At 38.7% G+C, this 17,382-nt stretch overlaps 1 protein-coding gene across 3 annotated transcripts in view; it reads right to left on the bottom strand.

The window, feature by feature from the left end:
- The window catches only part of GSTCD (glutathione S-transferase C-terminal domain containing), a 196,000-nt gene that overhangs the window by 169,483 nt on the left and 9,135 nt on the right, over window positions 1–17,382 (bottom strand). For all 3 annotated transcript variants that reach the window (XM_069094733.1, XM_069094751.1, XM_069094742.1), the window contains exon 2: window positions 8,243–8,684. In XM_069094733.1, the coding sequence (XP_068950834.1) occupies window positions 8,243–8,662 (420 nt within the window). In that variant the 5' untranslated portion in view covers window positions 8,663–8,684. The remainder of the gene's footprint in view (window positions 1–8,242; window positions 8,685–17,382) is intronic.

Raw genomic sequence — 17,382 nt, 5'->3', positions numbered from 1 at the left:
TGAAAAATTAGAAAAAGAGGTAAAATACCTCAATGGAAAAATAACTGACCTGAAAAACAGATCCAGGAGAGATAATCTGAGAATTATACGCCTACCAGAAAATTATGATGAAAAAATGAGCCTGGACAACATTCTCCAAGAGCTCGTTAAGGAAAACTGCCCTGAGATACTAGAACCTCAGGGTAAAATAGAAATCAAGAGAATCCACTGGACACCTGCTGAAAGAGATCCCAAACTGAAAAGTCCTCGAAATGTTGTGGCCAAACTCCAGAACTACCAGATAAAAGAGCAAATACTTCAAGTGGCCAGAAATAAACAATTCAAATATCGAGGGTCCACAGTGAGGATCGCACAGCATTTGGCAGCCTCTACACTAAAAGATTGGAGGCAGTGGAATACAATTTTCTGGAAGGCAAAAGAGCTCGGATTACAACCAAGGATCACATACCCAGCGAGACTGAGCATATTCTTCCAGGCAAAGAGATGGTCATTCAACGATATAACAGAGTTCCAGACCTTCCTGATGAAAAAGTGAGAGCTCAATGGAAAATTCAACCTACAATTACGAGATGCAAGAGTGGGTATGAGTATAAAATATACAAAATGACGATTAAAAAATCTTATTAAGGGCTACAAAGGGACTGCGATGGAAGAAGAGGAATGAATGAAGTAGAAAAGGGTAAATTATGCCACACAAAGAGACATAAAAACAGTATAGCAGAGGAAAAGAAGGGAGGGAGATAAGGATCATATGAACTTTTCCCTCACTGGGTCTGGTGCAAGGAGGGAATAACAACCAGTTAAGCATAGGACTCTATGGAGAAGAAACGCAAAATGTATTATATTAGAGGGAAAGAGGGGAGGGAGAGGAGCTTCGCATGAGATTTGTCCCTGTCACTATTGGTGCGAAGAAGAAATAACATACTTCATTAAGTATAAAAATATCCTACAGGCAGTAGGAGGGAGAAAGGGCTACAAGGGGGGGGGTTAGTAGGGAGGGAAGAAGTAACGGGAAAGGGGAGGAAAAGGGAGGGGGGCAGATAAGGGAATACCGAGGGAGGTGGTGGTCAAAAGGAAAACGATTAAGGGGGGGAAGGGAGAAGGGGGAAAAATATGAGCATTAACAGGGGTGGGAATAGAGTGAAGGGAAAGAAACAGATAACAATAATGACTGTAAATGTGAATGGAATGAACTCTCCCATAAAACAGAGACAGATAGCAGAATGGATTAAAAATCATAATCCCACAATATACTATTTACAAGAAACACATCTGAAACAGAGGGATCCACACAGGGTAAAGGTAAAAGGCTTGATTAAAATATATCATGCTTCAGCTAAAGTAAAAAAAAAAAAGCAAGTGTAGCAATCCTTATCTCAGATAAAGTAAAAGCAAAAATTGACCTAATTAAAAGAGATAAGGAAGGAAATTATATCCTATTAAAAGGCACCATCGAAAATGAAGCAATATCATTACTTAACATATATGCACCAAGTGGAATAGCATCCAAATTCCTAGAGGAGAAGGTAAAGGAATTAGAGGAAGAAATAGATAGCAAAACTATACTAGTGGGGGACCTTAATCTCCCCCTCTCTGAACTTGATAAATCCAACCTCAAAATAAACAAGAAAGAAGTTAAGGAGGTGAACAGAATTTTAGAGAGGATAGGTATGATAGATCTCTGGAGAAAACTGAATGGGGATAAAAAGGAATATACTTTCTTCTCAGCAGTTCATGGCACATATGCAAAAATTGACCATGTTCTAGGGCATAAAAACCTCACAATTCTATGCAGTAAGGCAGAAATATTAAATGCATCCTTCTCAGATCATGATGCCATAAAAATTATATGCAATAAAGGGCCATGGAAAGACAGACTAAAAACTAATTGGAAATTAAACAATTTAATCCTAAAGAATGAGTGGGTCAAACAAGAAATTATACAAATAATCAGTAATTTCATTCAAGAGAATGATAATAATGAGACAACATACCAAAATTTGTGGGATACATTGAAGGCAGTTCTTAGGGGAAGTTTTATATTCCTGAGTGCATACATGATTAAATTAGAGAAAAGGGAGATCAACGAATTGGGCATGCAATTTAAAAACCTAGAAAAAGAACAAATTCAAAATCCCCAATTAAATACTGAATTAGAAATATTGAAAATCAAAGGAGAGATTAATAAAACTGAAATTAAGCAAACTATTGAATTAATAAGTAAAACTAAGAGCTGGTTTTATGAAAAAAACAACAAAATCAATAGACCCTTAGTCAATATGATAAAAAAAAGAAAGAAGAAAACCAGATTATGAGTATCAAAAATGAAAAGGGTTAATCTACCTCCAATGAGAGGAAATCAAAACAATAATTAGGTATTATTTTTCCCAACTGTATGCACATAAATTTGATAATCTTAGGGAAATGGATGATTTACAAAAATACAAGTTGCCCAGATTAACTGAAGAGGAAATAAATTACTTAACCGCATCTCAGGAAAAGAAATTGAACAAGCCATCAGTCAACTCCTTAGGAACAAATCTCCAGGGCCAGATACATTTACTAGTGAATTCTATCAAACATTTAAAGAACAATTGATTCCAATACTCTACAAACTATTTGGGAAAATTAGTGAAGAAGGAGTCCTACCAAATTCTTTTTATGACACAAATATGGTACTGATACCTAAATCAGGAAGAGATAAAACAGAGAAAGAAAATTATAGACCAATCTCCCTCATGAATATAGATGCAAAAATTCTAAATAAAATACTAGCAAAAAGACTACAGCAACTTATCTCAAGAATAATACACTTTGATCAGGTAGAATTTATTCCAGGAATGCAAGGATGGTTTAATATTAGGAAAACCATCAGTATAATTGATCATATCCACAATAAAACTAGCAGAAACCACATGATCATCTCAATAGATGCAGAAAAGGCTTTTGACAAAATACAACATCCATTCCTATTAAAAACACTAGAAAGTATAGGAATAAATGGAGCCTTCCTTAAAATAATAGGTAGCATCTATTTAAAGCCATCAGCAAGTATTATATGTAATGGGTAGACGCTAGAAGCATTTCCCATAAGATCAGGGGTTAAACAAGGGAATCCACTATCACCCCTCTTATTCAATCTGGTCCTAAAAATGTTAGCAGTAGCAATTAGAGAAGAAAAAGAAATCAAAGGAATCAAATTAGGCAAAGAAGAGACCAAGCTATCATTCTTTGCAGATGATAGGATGATATACTTAGAGAATCCTAGAGAATCAAGTAAAAACTACTTGAGACAATAAATAAATTTGGCAAAGTTGCAGGATATAAAATAAACCCACATAAATCCTCGGCATTCCTATATATTTCCAATGAAACTCAACAGCAAGAGATAGAAAGAGAAATCCCATTTAAAGTTACTGTAGACATTATAAAATATTTGGGAATCTACCTGCCAAAACAATCCCAGGACCTATATGACCACAACTACAAAACACTTTTCACACAAAAAAAGTCAGATCTAACTAATTGGAAAAATATCAATTGCTCATGGCTGGGTCGAGCTAATATAATAAAAATGACAATTTTACCTAAATTAAATTATATATACCAAAAAACTACTTTATAGAGCTAGAAAAAATAGTAACAAAATTCATTTGGAAGAATAAATAGTCCAGAATATCAAGGGAATTAATGAAAAGAAATGCTAGAGAAGGTGGCCTAGACACACAAGATTTTAAATTTGGAAGAATAAATGGTTCAAAATTATCCATTTTACATTTTATAATGTTCTCTAATTCTTGTTTAGTCATAAAATCTTTCCCTCTACACAAATCTGACAGGTAAACTATTCCTTATTTTCCGAGACTGCTTACAGTATCAGCCTTTATACCTAGATCATGCACCCATTTAGACTTGATTTTGGTATATGGTGTTAGATAATGGTCTATGCCCAGTTTCTGCCATACTATATTCCAGTTTTCCAGCAGTTTTTGTCAAATAGTGAGTTCTTATTCCAAAAACTAGGATCTTGGGGTTTATCAAACTATAGATTACTATAGTCATTGACTTCTGAATCTCGTGTGCCTAATCTATTCCATTGATACACTCTTGTATTCCTCAGCCAGTACCAAGTAGTTTTGATGACTGCTGCTTTATAATACAGATTGAGATCTGGTATAGCTAGTCCACCTTCCCTAGAATTTCTCTTCATCAATTCCCTTGATATTCTGGACCATTTGTATATATGTAGGTATATGTACATATATGTGTGTATATATGCCTACACATTTACATATTCTCTATAGACCAGGAATTAACCCATTTGCTTTGAACTCTTTGAATTTGGAACAAACCAGAAGTATAGAATATGTAAATGTGTAGGCATATATACACACACATATATGTACATATACCTACATACATACAAATGCATATGAGCAAGTTATAGTTACAATGAAGCTAGATGGCTCAGAGAATAGTGCTGGACTTGAAGACCTGAGTTCAAGTTCTGTCTCGAACACTTACTAGCTTTGTAATCCTGGGCAGATCACCTTTCTCAGCCTTTTCTCAGCCTCAGTTTCCTCATCTGTAAAATGGGGATAACAACTGTACTTATTTCCCAGGGTTGCTGTGAGACTCAAATGACGTAACGTGTAAAGTACTTTGTAAGCTTTTAGAAGCCTTAAACTACTATCTAAATGCTAGCGACAACAGGACCCACCTTCATGATGGATAATGTAATGGACTGGGAGTCAGGCAGACCTGGGTCCAAATCCTGTCTCTTATATTGACAAGGTGCTTGACACCAGACAGGTCACTTAACCTCTCTCAGTCACACTTTCCTTATCTGTAAAATGGTGATAATAAGTATCAATGAAACCACAATTATTTACTAAACACATAGTAGGTGCCAATGGCTGGGGATACAAAGACAAAAAGGTGGAGTCCCTGCCCACAAGAAGCTTGTACTCTATGAGAGGAGACGTGTACTATGTGGGGTGCAGGTGTGTTAAGGGAACACTAGCACCTCTGTTATGAGGGCTGCTCTCCACCTTTGGCATCCTCCTGATCTGCCTGAGTCTCCCTGAAGGTTCCAAGAAGCTGTAGTAGGCACAGTGGCCACACCCTGGTAAACCATTTTTGGCAGATGGGCTAACCTGGGTTGAGGGTAACCAAGGGGTCTCAAACCTTTTGGTGAGTTGGGAGGATGTCTATCCCAAGCATACGAAGACATCCCCTGTGGAATGGGTGGATGGGAACAATTTGTTCAAATGGCCATGAAGGCAGGCGCTGTAGAGTTTGGTTAGACATCGAAGACACTAAGGTCATCCACTGCATCCCAAGCCATCATCATTGTCTTGACTCTGCCCTGCCACTGGACTGAGACACTTTTGGAAAGAGTGAGGCTGGCAACTTCATGCAATGCTGTCTCACTTAAATACAATTTATGCACAAATCAAAAGACATCACCTATACCATTTTTACCTCTCTCAAAGTCTCGTGGTGACAGGCAAGCAACAAAGCAGCAGGGGCCGATGCATTGGATTCTGCAGTCACAACCCTGCACCCAGGCAGGCCAGGCCATCTTCCCACTGGAAACAGCAGTGGGATTCAGAAGCCAGCTGGGTGTCTGAGCAGCTTTTTAAGGACCTCAATGCTCATCTCCTGGTATGAGGAAGGGCTGGAAAAGGTGCCCTAAAAATTGTATGCTTTACCCAACCCCAGCCTATTTACCACCCTGCACTCAAAACACAAAAAAATGTACAAAAATTTTTGCAAAGATAATTTCACTCGCCAATGGTACATGGAATGTGTTCGCACTCATGGACAACATGAAATCCAGTAGACCTGAAAGATGAACAGTTCTTGTTGCAAGAGAAACCAGCAGGTATCATATACAAATAGTAGCCCTGAGTGAAATAAGATTGGCAAATGAAGGTCAGCTTACTAAAGTCAGAGAAGGATAGACATTTTTCTGGAGCGGCCAAAGTGAAAGAGTGCCCCATGAAGTTGGCATAGGGTTTGCAATCAAAACTAATCTAGTCAAGAAACTTGTATGCCTACCAAAAGGAGTGAATGACAGGCTTGTGACAATGCAACTGCCACTTGCAGGAAAACACCATGCCATCATCTTCAGTTCCTATGCCCCAACTATAACAAACCCTGATGAGGTCAAAGAAAAATTTTATGGAGACGTGGAGACCCTAATCATGACTGTGCCAAAAGAGGACAAGTCTATAATTCTGGGTGACTTTAATGCAAGTGTAAGCACAGACTACCAGACATGGAAAGGAGTCCTTGGGAGGAATGGAGCTGGAAAGTGCAACAGCAATGGTCACTTGCTACTTAAGACTTGTGCATCCCATGACCTTCTAGTCACCAACACTGTCTTCTACTTACCTAAATGCAATACAATTTCATGGATTCACCTTCACTCTAGAAAACATTGGCATTTAATAAACTATGTCATTATAAGGAGAAGAAACAGAAAGGATATAAAAGAGATGAAGGTAATATGTGGTACAGAGTGCTACACTGATCACAGACATATCCTCTCCAAGCTAAATATTCACATTCAACAAAAATGGCGCCAAGGCAAAATGACTACCAGAAGACTTAATGTCAACAAATCGGAGCACTTCTCTGAGCAGGAACAGTTCATTGCTAAATTGGAGGGAAAGCTGAGCCAACACACACTTGGTAACAGTATAGCAGAAAAAGACTGGGCAGCTTTCAGAGATTCGGTATGCAGCACTGCATTTACTCATCCAGGTCAGAACACTCACAAACATCAAGTCATGTTGTCAGATTTTTTTGATGAAGATGAACACAGCATCACGGTCAGCTACTGCATTGATAGTAAATTATTTAACTTGAAGAGGATACAAGCCAAGACTAAAGTGGAGAGAGAGTTGGTACATGATTTTTTTGTTCAATGCAGCCTAGGAAACTGAGATGTAACAAAGTGTGGATCAATTTTCTGCTGCTTGTGCTAATTTTGGCCTAACAAGCAACACCAAGAAAACACAGGTGCTCCGCTGGCCAGCGCTACGTCATCCATACGTGCAACCGTCAGGTACAGTAAATAGAGACATTTTGAATGCTGTGGATAAGTTCACTCATCTTGGCAATATACTTTCCAGGGATGGATACTGGTTGATAATGAGGTTGCCTCATGCATGGCCATTACACTAGCTCAGTGCTTGGGAGGCTCCAAAGGAAAGAGTCGGAAAGAAGAGGTATTAGATTGCCTACCAAACTGAAGGTCTACAGAGCTGTTGTGCTGACCTCATTGTTGTATGTCCGTGAAACCTGGACAGTCCACCAGTGTCATGCCAGGAAACGGAATCATTTCCATCTGAATTATCTTAGAAAGAATCTGAAAATCATCTGGCAAGATAAGGTACTGGACACTGAGGTCCTTTCTTGAACTAAACTGCCAAGTATTCCAACTCTACTGCAGAGAGTGCAGCTCCAATGGGGTGTCCACATTGTTTGAAAGCCAAATGTGTATTTGCCTAAAAGACTATTTTATAGAGAACTCACACAAGGCAAATGCTTACGTGGTGGTCAGAAGAGGCACTACAAGGACACTCTCAAAGTCTCTCTGAAGAACTCTGGAACTGATTGCGTGATGTAAGAGTCACTGGCTAAGGACCACCCAGCATGGCATCACCGCATCAAAGAAGGGGCTGTGCTCTATGAGCAAAGAAGAACTGAAGTAGTGCAAAAGAAATGCAAGAAGTGCAGAAATTTAGAGAATCTACCCCAAACGTTCACATGGACTATTTGTGCCTGACTTGTATGTAGCAGAGCATTCTGAACTCATATCAGTCTGATCAGTCAAAATATAGTAATGTCTTTTGGTCCTCTTCAAGACCAAAGGACAACAACTAACCAACAAACTATACTATTTACCATATAAGAGATATAACTATAAATAAAGTAGATACATGAGCCTTTAGGGATGGGGTGGAAGTGGGGAGAGATTCAGAACAGCTTCACTCAGGAGATGGTGCTTAAGCAGATCACTAGGGGGAAAATGGGACATAAATTGTTGTATCTGAGAAACAGCAAGAAGGTCAGTTTTTGAATGACTACCCAGTACAGGGAGAGTCATTTATACATAATAAAGCTAGAAAGGTAGGTTGGGACCAGGTTGTTAAGGGGTTCATTCTATGGTATGAATATAGACTTTATTTTTAAGTAGCAGTAGAAGAAGAAAAATAAATGATATACTCACTTCAGCACATGCTTTTAAACAGGTCTTCTTAAAACCCAACAGTTCCAAAACTTCCTTCTTCGATGTATCTGCTTCATATGTTTTCTGTATTATGTGTCTTAAGGTGACAGAGAGTCCTGCTCGACAGAAATTGTCGGCTTTCTTCACTACCACTGGTAAACAGCAGCTCTGGACCATTACTGGCAGCTCCTGCCTTGAGATGATCTGAACTTCCAGACCCTGGGGAAGTACAGTTAGTAAAAGAGGAACATCTGTATTCTCTTTGTCGGAGACTAAGAAAACTCCGAATTCTTTGCAGTCACAATATGATAACAGAAACAAGGCTACAGATGTATGCAAGGGGAAGATACAATTATCCACCTGATGGGAAAATTCCAAATACAGGTGTTCTTCAACACAGCTTTGCCCATTGCCTTTCATTTTCCTTTCTGAACTGGATCATCTGAAAAGGAAATTAAAGTGCATGTAAGTCTTAGGACACAAAAATTTAGGGGCAAAAGTATGGATACCTTTTTTTTTTTTAAGATGTACTCCAAAAACAGATGGGCAGAAACTAACTGGACAGGAAAGTTTTCCTGTTACCTTGCTAGGGCCCAGAGCTCCACAACATCATGTTCAAATATCAAGACCCTCCCCCACTCCCAGTTCCCCTTATGTGCTTCCTTCCCTATTACAATGTAAGAGCAGCGGAGGAGCGGAGGGGGAGGTGGAAGAGCCAAGATGATGGAATGAAGTCAATATTTTTGCCCGGCTCTCCCAACATACCCTCTATAACAACTGAAAAAAGCTCATCAAACCAAACTGAGTAGGAAAACCAACAAAAAGTCACAGTCAGTCATTTTTCCCGTCTATGGCAGCTTAAGAAGGCAGATAAAGAGGTCTGAGCACACTAGGGTAGTGGCTGGCTGGGAGCTCGGCATACTGGTAGGGGCACTGGCTACAGGCAATGGGGCAGAATAACAGGAGCAGTGCCCAAGGACAGTAAGGAGACTGAATACCTGGGTCAGAAAGAGATCTCAAGGATCCCTTTACTAGCATTGTGAACAGGATCGGTGACATTTGGCAGTCCTGTCACCCACTACCCAGTTCTGGGTCATAGTTTCAGGGTGGAGAGGAACAGTTACAGTCACAAGGGAGTAGAGGCCCTACCTGTATAATGACCAGAGAGCGGACCAGGAATAACATGGACAGTGACCAGATGTTTCCACAGATCACACTACTTTGGAAACACCAAAACCTATAGATCCCCAAACTATAGAAGCTCAGGCCCATCATTCACACCACCTGAGGTGAACAGAGTCCAACTCAAACCTAAAGTTCAAAGTCAAGAAACAGTCTGGAAAGTGAGTAAACAACAACAAAGAACCTGACCATAAAAACTACAGTGACAGGGAAGTTCAGGACACAAACTCAGAAGAAGAAATCAACTTGAAAACATCTAAAAGCAAAGCCTGAAAGAAAAAAAAAATGAAGATTAGACACAAGCCCAACAAGAATTTCTAGAAGAGCTAAAGGAAGATTTAAAAGAAGCAAAAAGAAGGAAAAGAAAAAAATATTTTTAAAAGTGAAGAGGAAAAATTGGGGAAAGACATGAGAGCAATGCAAGAAAATTATGAAAAGAGAGTTAACTTGTCAAAAAAAAGCACAAAAAAGCTGAAGAAAAATAATGCCTTAAAAAGTAAAAATGGTCATGTTGAAGCTAATGACTCCAAAAGACATCAAGAGATACTATAACAAAGTCAAAAAACTGAAAAAAAAAAAATATAAGAACACTGGTTGACTTGCTTTCTTGCATTTATACTCCTAGTACTGAAAATAGTTCCTGGCACATAACAAATGTTTTATGAGAATTCATTTTTATTACAGCACTTGTGAAGGATGAGTTAGGCTCTGTGAATATTACTCTCATTCTGCAAATGAGGAACCTTAAATAGAAAGAGATTTAAAGCAAATTGCCCAAACATCCAATAAGTTTCCAGTCCACATCTGAGTCTTCCATTAAGCTACACTGCACTATTTATTAGGGGCTTGTCTAAAGCAAATGATATTTGAAGTCTGCTAAGCTTTTGATTATTAAACATGTGTACTCCCAAAAGACAAACATTCAAACTTTTCGCAGCTGAAACTTAGGATATATATAGATTTTTTTTAAGTTATAAACCTATTCATCACTATAAAGTAGTATCAGTGTCAATTAAAAGTCATTGCAGTGCATATCTGTTAATACTGTAGCCAGATGTTATGACTTCCTATTTAATGTATATATAGCCTGAGCCCTGAAACAGGATTGCTGCATTCTACCACTTTATAAAATTCCCCTGGGAGCTGATTTATAAATCATAGAGCTACCATTAGATGGCACCCTTTAAAAGTATTAAATAACTTAGAATAGGCAAGAACTATCCCAATATAACAGCTTTAAAATGTACAAATACACCTCACTTCTTGCTATAAACAGAGTACTTAATAACAGTAGTACATTTAATTTTGGTGAAAAAAAATTTCCACTGACACTAAAATTTCTGATATTCTTTTTATTCATGATTCATGTTTAATTGCCAACTAATCCTGGGCTCTTTGTACTTTTTACCTTGACTAATTCCCTCTAATCCTTGTCCTCTTCCCACCACTTTCACTATTTCCCTCTAAAACCCACATGCTATATGGTTAAATTCCCCTTTCCCACTCAAGGTCTTCCTTCTGTTGACCACCTTTCTTCCTTCCAAGTCTTCCATAACTTCCTGGTTAATTCCCTGATCTGAATATTTCCTCACTAGTTCTTCTTTCTCCTTCTGCCCTCTAAGTGGAGTATTCTTCATGGCTACACTCTTCTGTCTCTATACATTCTCTGGTGAGGTCACCTGTTTCCAAATTTAGCTAGCTAAACTCCAATCTCTCATAAGAGCATCTCTAACTTCATGCTCAACATTTTCACTTTGCTGTCCTACCAACACCACAAAATTCACTGGCTGAACACTAAATGTCTCACTGTAAGGCCAATCACAGCAGCCCTCCCCCTTAAACATGGTCTTCTTTTACTCAGTTTCTCTATTGCTGTCAGCCAGGTTTATAACCTTGAAGTTACCTTTGACTCTTGCCTCTCACACCTGTAACTCATGAGTATTTGTCAAGTCCTTTCACTTTGGTCTCCAAGACACCTCTAGGATTTATTCTGGCTTCCTGACTCATACTGCTTCCACCCTAATTCTGGTCCTTATAACCTCAATCTGCTACCTGCTTCTGTACTGCACTAAGTGCCTTATCAATATTATCTCATTTGATCCTCACAACAACCCTGGGAGGTACCTCTTATTATCTCTATTCTGCAGGAACACTGAAGGCAAATTGAGGCAAAAAGAGGTTAACTGATTTGCCCAAGATCACAAAGCTGCTGTCTAAGGCCAAATCTGAACTCAGGTCTTCCTGACTCTAGACTTAACACTCTTATCCACAAGCCACCCAAGGTTGAAAATGGAATGACTGGAAGAATGGTGGTCCTCAAAAGAAAGTTGTAGTTGGAAAGGGATATAAGAAAACAACTAATTCTGTTTGGAATTTGTTGAGTTTGAGATGTCTACACGACATCCAGTTTGAAAAGTGACTGGCAGTACAGAGACTAAGATTAGACAGAAAGATCTGGGGGTTATTTCCATAAAGATAGTTAGACTCATGGGAACTGAGAACACCAAGTGAGAGAATATAGAGCAAAGGTTAGTCACATTGGATCTAGGAACACAATTTTTTTTTAGTATTTTGATAATTGTATTTCAGTGTAATTGATTTACTTTATATGTATTTTATTCATTTAAAAACTTTTTTTTGAGGAGAGGCTCATAGGCTTTATCAGACTGTCACTTGGATCCATGACACAAAAAAAGTTAAGAATCCTTGATTCCAAGAAGAAAAAGGGCCCAGCACAAAGCTCATCATGAGAGTGTTATATGAATAATAAAACAGAAGGGAAGACTGAGAGAGAACCTTTAAATAGAAAGAATTGAGAGAGAACAGGGTCATAAAAACTCAGAGAAAGGAGAGAATCCAAGAGGAAAAAGGTGTCAAATGCTGAAGAAACAGCCAGAAAGATGACAACTGGAAAAGGCCAACAGATGTGGTGATTAAGAAATTATTGGCATCTTTAGAGACAGCAGTTTCACAATCACTCTCCCAGGTACACAGGGGAAAGATTGTCCCCATTTATCTCAGCTCTCCAGATCCACACCAGGCTTTGTTCAATCCCTCGAAATCAGGGGCTCTGAACCTTTTCTGTGTCATGGTCCTCTTGGGCAGTCTAATGAAGCCTATGAACCTCTTCTCAGAATAACTGTTTTGAATATAGAGGGGTAGAAAAGAAACCAATGATACTGAAATATGATTATCAAAATATTAAAAAGTCCAAGGATACCAGCTTTAAAATCCCTGATCTAAATTATTATCTGAGGTAGTCTAAATTAGACACAACTTATTTTTATGAAACTATTACTGAGAAAACTACTGTTTTCCTCTTGGTTTTAGTTTTATTTTCAGAGACAAAAGTACACACATGAAAAAATCAGCTGAACATTTGAGACTATATATGTGTGTGTGTGTGTGTGTGTGTGTGTACGAGTCTATGTATACCACACACACACACACACACACACACACACATACACATACATACACACAAGGAGGGGGAGCCAAGATGACAGTGTGGAAGCAGGAAGACTCCCGGCGCTCCCCCCATAAGCACCTCAAATACCTATAAAAAATTTAACAAACTTTAGGGCTACAGAACCCACAAAGTGAAAGAGAGAAACAAACCTACCGCTGAAGACAGCCCAATAGACCGGCAAGAGGGTACGAGTGTAGCATGCTGGGAGCCATGCACAGCCCACTGTGAGTCTAAGGTTTGGTTTTAGCCTCAGGGAGCCCCAACCAGCTGTGACTAGAAATGACTTCAGGAGAGTGGATCACCAGCAGACGTGGTGGTTTCCAGAATTATCAACCCATATATGCCAAAGACAAAGTGAGAGGTCAGTGCAGTGTGGACTTTGGTATCCCAGAGTCCCGGAGTGCGGTCCAGCCTTTGCCCCCAGGGCGAGAAGTGGCTGAGGCTCTGAGGCATGCAGCCGCCGCCCCCTGGCTGCTTCAGAGCTCCAGGCCTACAAACTGTAAGGGGACCAAGCAACTAGACTGAGGGGTAATCACTCTTGCTTTAACCTGCTTGGATCTGGATTGTGGTCTAGGGTGGAGATCCTGGGGTGCGTGACCAGTTTGCCACAGCCAGTGGAGGCTTATGAGAGGGTACCCAACTAATAGCTCCTGCAGCTGCAAAACCCCCAGCAATTTAGGACAAAGCTCTCCTCTCTGGAAGCTGAATTCTACTGTGGCAAAAAGCTCAAAAGTCAAGTAATTGAGTGGCAACATCAGCAAGCAAAAGAAGCAAAGCAATCTGACTTTGGACTCCTTTTTTGGGGGACAAAAAGGATCAAAGCATGGGATGGGAGGAAGACAACTACGCTTCCAAGAAAAATATGAACTGGTTACAGGCCATAGAGGACCTTAAGAAGGATTTTGAAAACCAAATAAGAGAAGTGGAGGAAAAATTGGGACAAGAAATGAGAATGATACCAGAAAATCATGAAAAGAGAGGCAACAATTTGACTGAAGAAAATAACACCTTAAAAAATAAACTAACTCAAATGGCAAAAGAGACTCAAAAAGCGATTTAGGAGAAGAATGCCTTAAAAAGCCGAATTTGCAAGATGGAAAAAGAATCTCAAAGGCTCACTGAAGAGAATAATTCCTTCAGAATTAGAGCAAATGGAAGCTAGTGACTTTATGAGAAATCAAGATACTATTAAACAGATCCAAAAGAATGAAAAAATAGAAGACAATGTGAAATATCTCACTGGAAAAAAACCACTGACCTGGAAAATAGATCCAGGAGAGATAATTTAAAAATTATTGGACTACCTGAAAGCCATTATCAAAAAAGAACCTAGGAATCATCCTTCAAGAAATTCTCAAGGAAAATTGCCCTGATGTTTTAGAACCAGAAGGCAAAATAGAGGTTGAAAGAATCCACCAATCACCTCCTGAAAAAGATCCCCCCCAAAAAGCCTCCTAGGAATATTATAGCCAGGTTCCAGAGTTCTCAGATCAAGGAGAAAATATTACAAGCAGCCAGGAAAAAACAATTTGAATATTGTGAAAACACAATCAGGATAATGCAGGATCTGGCAGCTTCTACACTGAGGGATTGAAGGGCTTGGAATATGATATTCTGGAGGTCAAAGGAGCGGGATTAAAACCAAGAATCACCTACCCAGCAGGGGAAAATATGGTCATTCAATGATATAGAGGACTTTCAAGCATTCTTGATGAAAAAACCAGAGTTAAATAGAAAATTTGACATTCAGATACAAGAAGCATGAGAAGTTAAACAGAGAAAAGAAATCATAAGAAACTTACCAAAGTTGAACTATTTACATTCCCACATGGAAAAACAATAATTGTAATTTATGAAACTTTTCTCAGTATCAGAATAGTTGAAGGGGATATAAAGGTGTATGTCTACATAGGAGGGTATATGGGCATATGAATACGCATGGGAGTATATGTACATACGTGTACTGGTACACAAAGAGGGCACAGGACCAGCTGAATAGGAAGAGAAGACCCTTAAGCGAAACTGAGAGCTGAGAGAGGAGATGGGGAGAGACAGAATGGGGTGAACTATCTCACATAGAAGAGGCAAGAGAAAACTGTTACAATGGAGGGGAAGGACAGGAGGGCAAAAGGGAATGGGTCAACCTTGCTCTCATTGAATTTGGCTTAGGGAGGGAATGACATACACACTAAATAGGGTATATTGCCCTATTGGAGAGTAGGAGGAAAGAGATGAGATGGGGGATGATGGAGGGGAGGGCTGGTTGGGGGGGAGGGAAGTTGGAAGCCCACATTTTTGAAAAGAGACAGGGTCAAAGTAGAGAATAGAACAAGTGGGGGTCAGGATAGGATGGAGGGAAGTATAGTCAATCTTTTACAACATACCCACTATGGAAATGTTTTTCATAGCTATACACGTACAACCTGTATTGAATTGCTTATCTTCCCAGTAAGGGTGGGTGATGAGGGAGAAAGGGAAAGAATCTGGAATCCAAAGTTTTAAAATCAAATGTTTAAAAAATATATATATATGTATGTATGTGTATATACATATATGTATGTATAATTATATATATTTTTACATACAACTGGGAAATAAGATATACAGGCACTGGGGTATAGAGATTCATCTTGCCCTACTGGAAAGTCGGAGGGGGTATGGAGGAGGATATTATGAGAGAGCAGATTGGGGGAGGTGGTATACAGTGGGATCACTGTTTTGGGGTAGTGGTAGGGGAAAGATGGGGAGAAAATTTGTAACTCAAAACCTTGTGGAAATGAATGATGTAAACATACATACACACACATATATACACAGGAAATAAAACTAATAAGAGAGAAAACAATAAAAATCTATTCCTACCACAAGTTTTCAGTCTAGTTAGGAATTTTCCCCTGGTATTCTCTGCTGATTGACTCACAAATCCTCCAAATTTATTTCTTCTATTTGTGTGCCAAGTAGAAAAGATACTTAAATGCTTGTCAGAGGTAGCACAAGAAGATATTCCCTGAATTGGGAACATCTCTCTTCCATCTACAAGCCTGGGGAATTGGAGATTATAAAACTAATCTTGTTAACGTACATGTTTTCCTTTGAAAGTACTACATCACACTTTTTTACAATTCCTTTTCATGTATACACAAATACACCTTTCAGGGACTATGTGCTCCTCTAGGACAGACACAATGCCCTTTATGTATTCTTCACATTGTTTAGTAGTTAGCATTTTTAAATATTCATTGTAATAACATGGATTAATAATAACCTGCCTCACAAAAGTAGTTTAAAACTAATGATATATACATGAGTGAAAATATAAAGCATTAATTTTAGTTGACTTAACAGTATTTTTAAAAATTAATTTCAAATATGCATTTAGATATTGAAAGATAATTATGTCTCTCATATTAATAATCAATTAATTGAGATTAAGATTTCTCTATTCTATTTCCAAACTTGCCAAAAAATTTACCCTCCCTTGACCATCTTTCTAGTTGTAATTGTTACCTCACCCAACTAGAAAATCTTAAAAAGAAAATCTAATCCAGATTATTTGCCACTCATTGTGTTCTACTCAGGCTTGGGAGGGGTGGGGGTGAAGGTCAGATCCCTTTGTCTAGATTGCCTGAGTTGGGAGAAGTCTAGTTTGAGAACAGTCCCTCTTGGTCCATGAGTGATATGATCTGTCATATTACCTTCCCTTCATTAAAAGAAGGCCACCTCTAATTATAATAGTTATTCTCTCATTAATTATTAACCAATCAGAGTGAATTCCCTTCTGTAGGAACACCCACTCTTTCAAGGGTGTGTGTCAAAGAGGCCTTCTTGAGAGGCCTTTGGTTTATGAGAGAAAGAGCATCTTTTTTATTAATCATTCACTAGTCATAATTAATAAATTTATTAGTTATCCAGAAACTATGTCTCTTGAACTTATGTCACATCTTTTAAATTTAAAAAAGTAAATTTTAAGTAATTTCAGATTTTAATCTAAAAAAATTCTTCATCGTCCTTGCCCATTACATAGTAAAATAACTTACACAAGCTAGTATCTTGCAGACCTAAGCTTGGAAAATTTTTATTTGGGGGTCTTCCAAGTGTCAATTTTTTGCTGTAAGTTAGCGAAACTGGCCACCCCTTCATACTGCCTCCCTTACTGGGATATTTTATGGTTCATTATCTCAATGTCATGAGCCTTCCAAAGATGGTTATTATGGAATCATCCATAGGTCCCAGAGCCCAGACCTTGTTCCTCCTGATTACACTTCTGTCAACAGCCAGTAGCATCATTTGTTCCTCCTCTTGGCTTCAACAGGAGCTACACTGCCATTTCTTCAGAGGAAGAAGGGCATGCCGGCAGCAGTCAAAGCTACAAAATGCTGAAGCTGAAAGGAGTTCACAAAACCTTGATCCCTTCCTTGGACCTGCCAATTTTCCAGAGGAAATTGTCTCTTAGAGTAAATGGGCAAGTAAAGAGAAAAATATAGACAGA

Source organism: Petaurus breviceps, unplaced genomic scaffold, assembly GCF_028583685.1.
Source record: "Petaurus breviceps papuanus isolate PSGF00001 unplaced genomic scaffold, PetGlider_PUasm1.0 126, whole genome shotgun sequence".
Taxonomy (NCBI): domain Eukaryota; kingdom Metazoa; phylum Chordata; class Mammalia; order Diprotodontia; family Petauridae; genus Petaurus; species Petaurus breviceps.
Note: the sequence above shows the minus strand (reverse complement) of the source record. Positions and strands in the feature narration are given on the sequence as shown.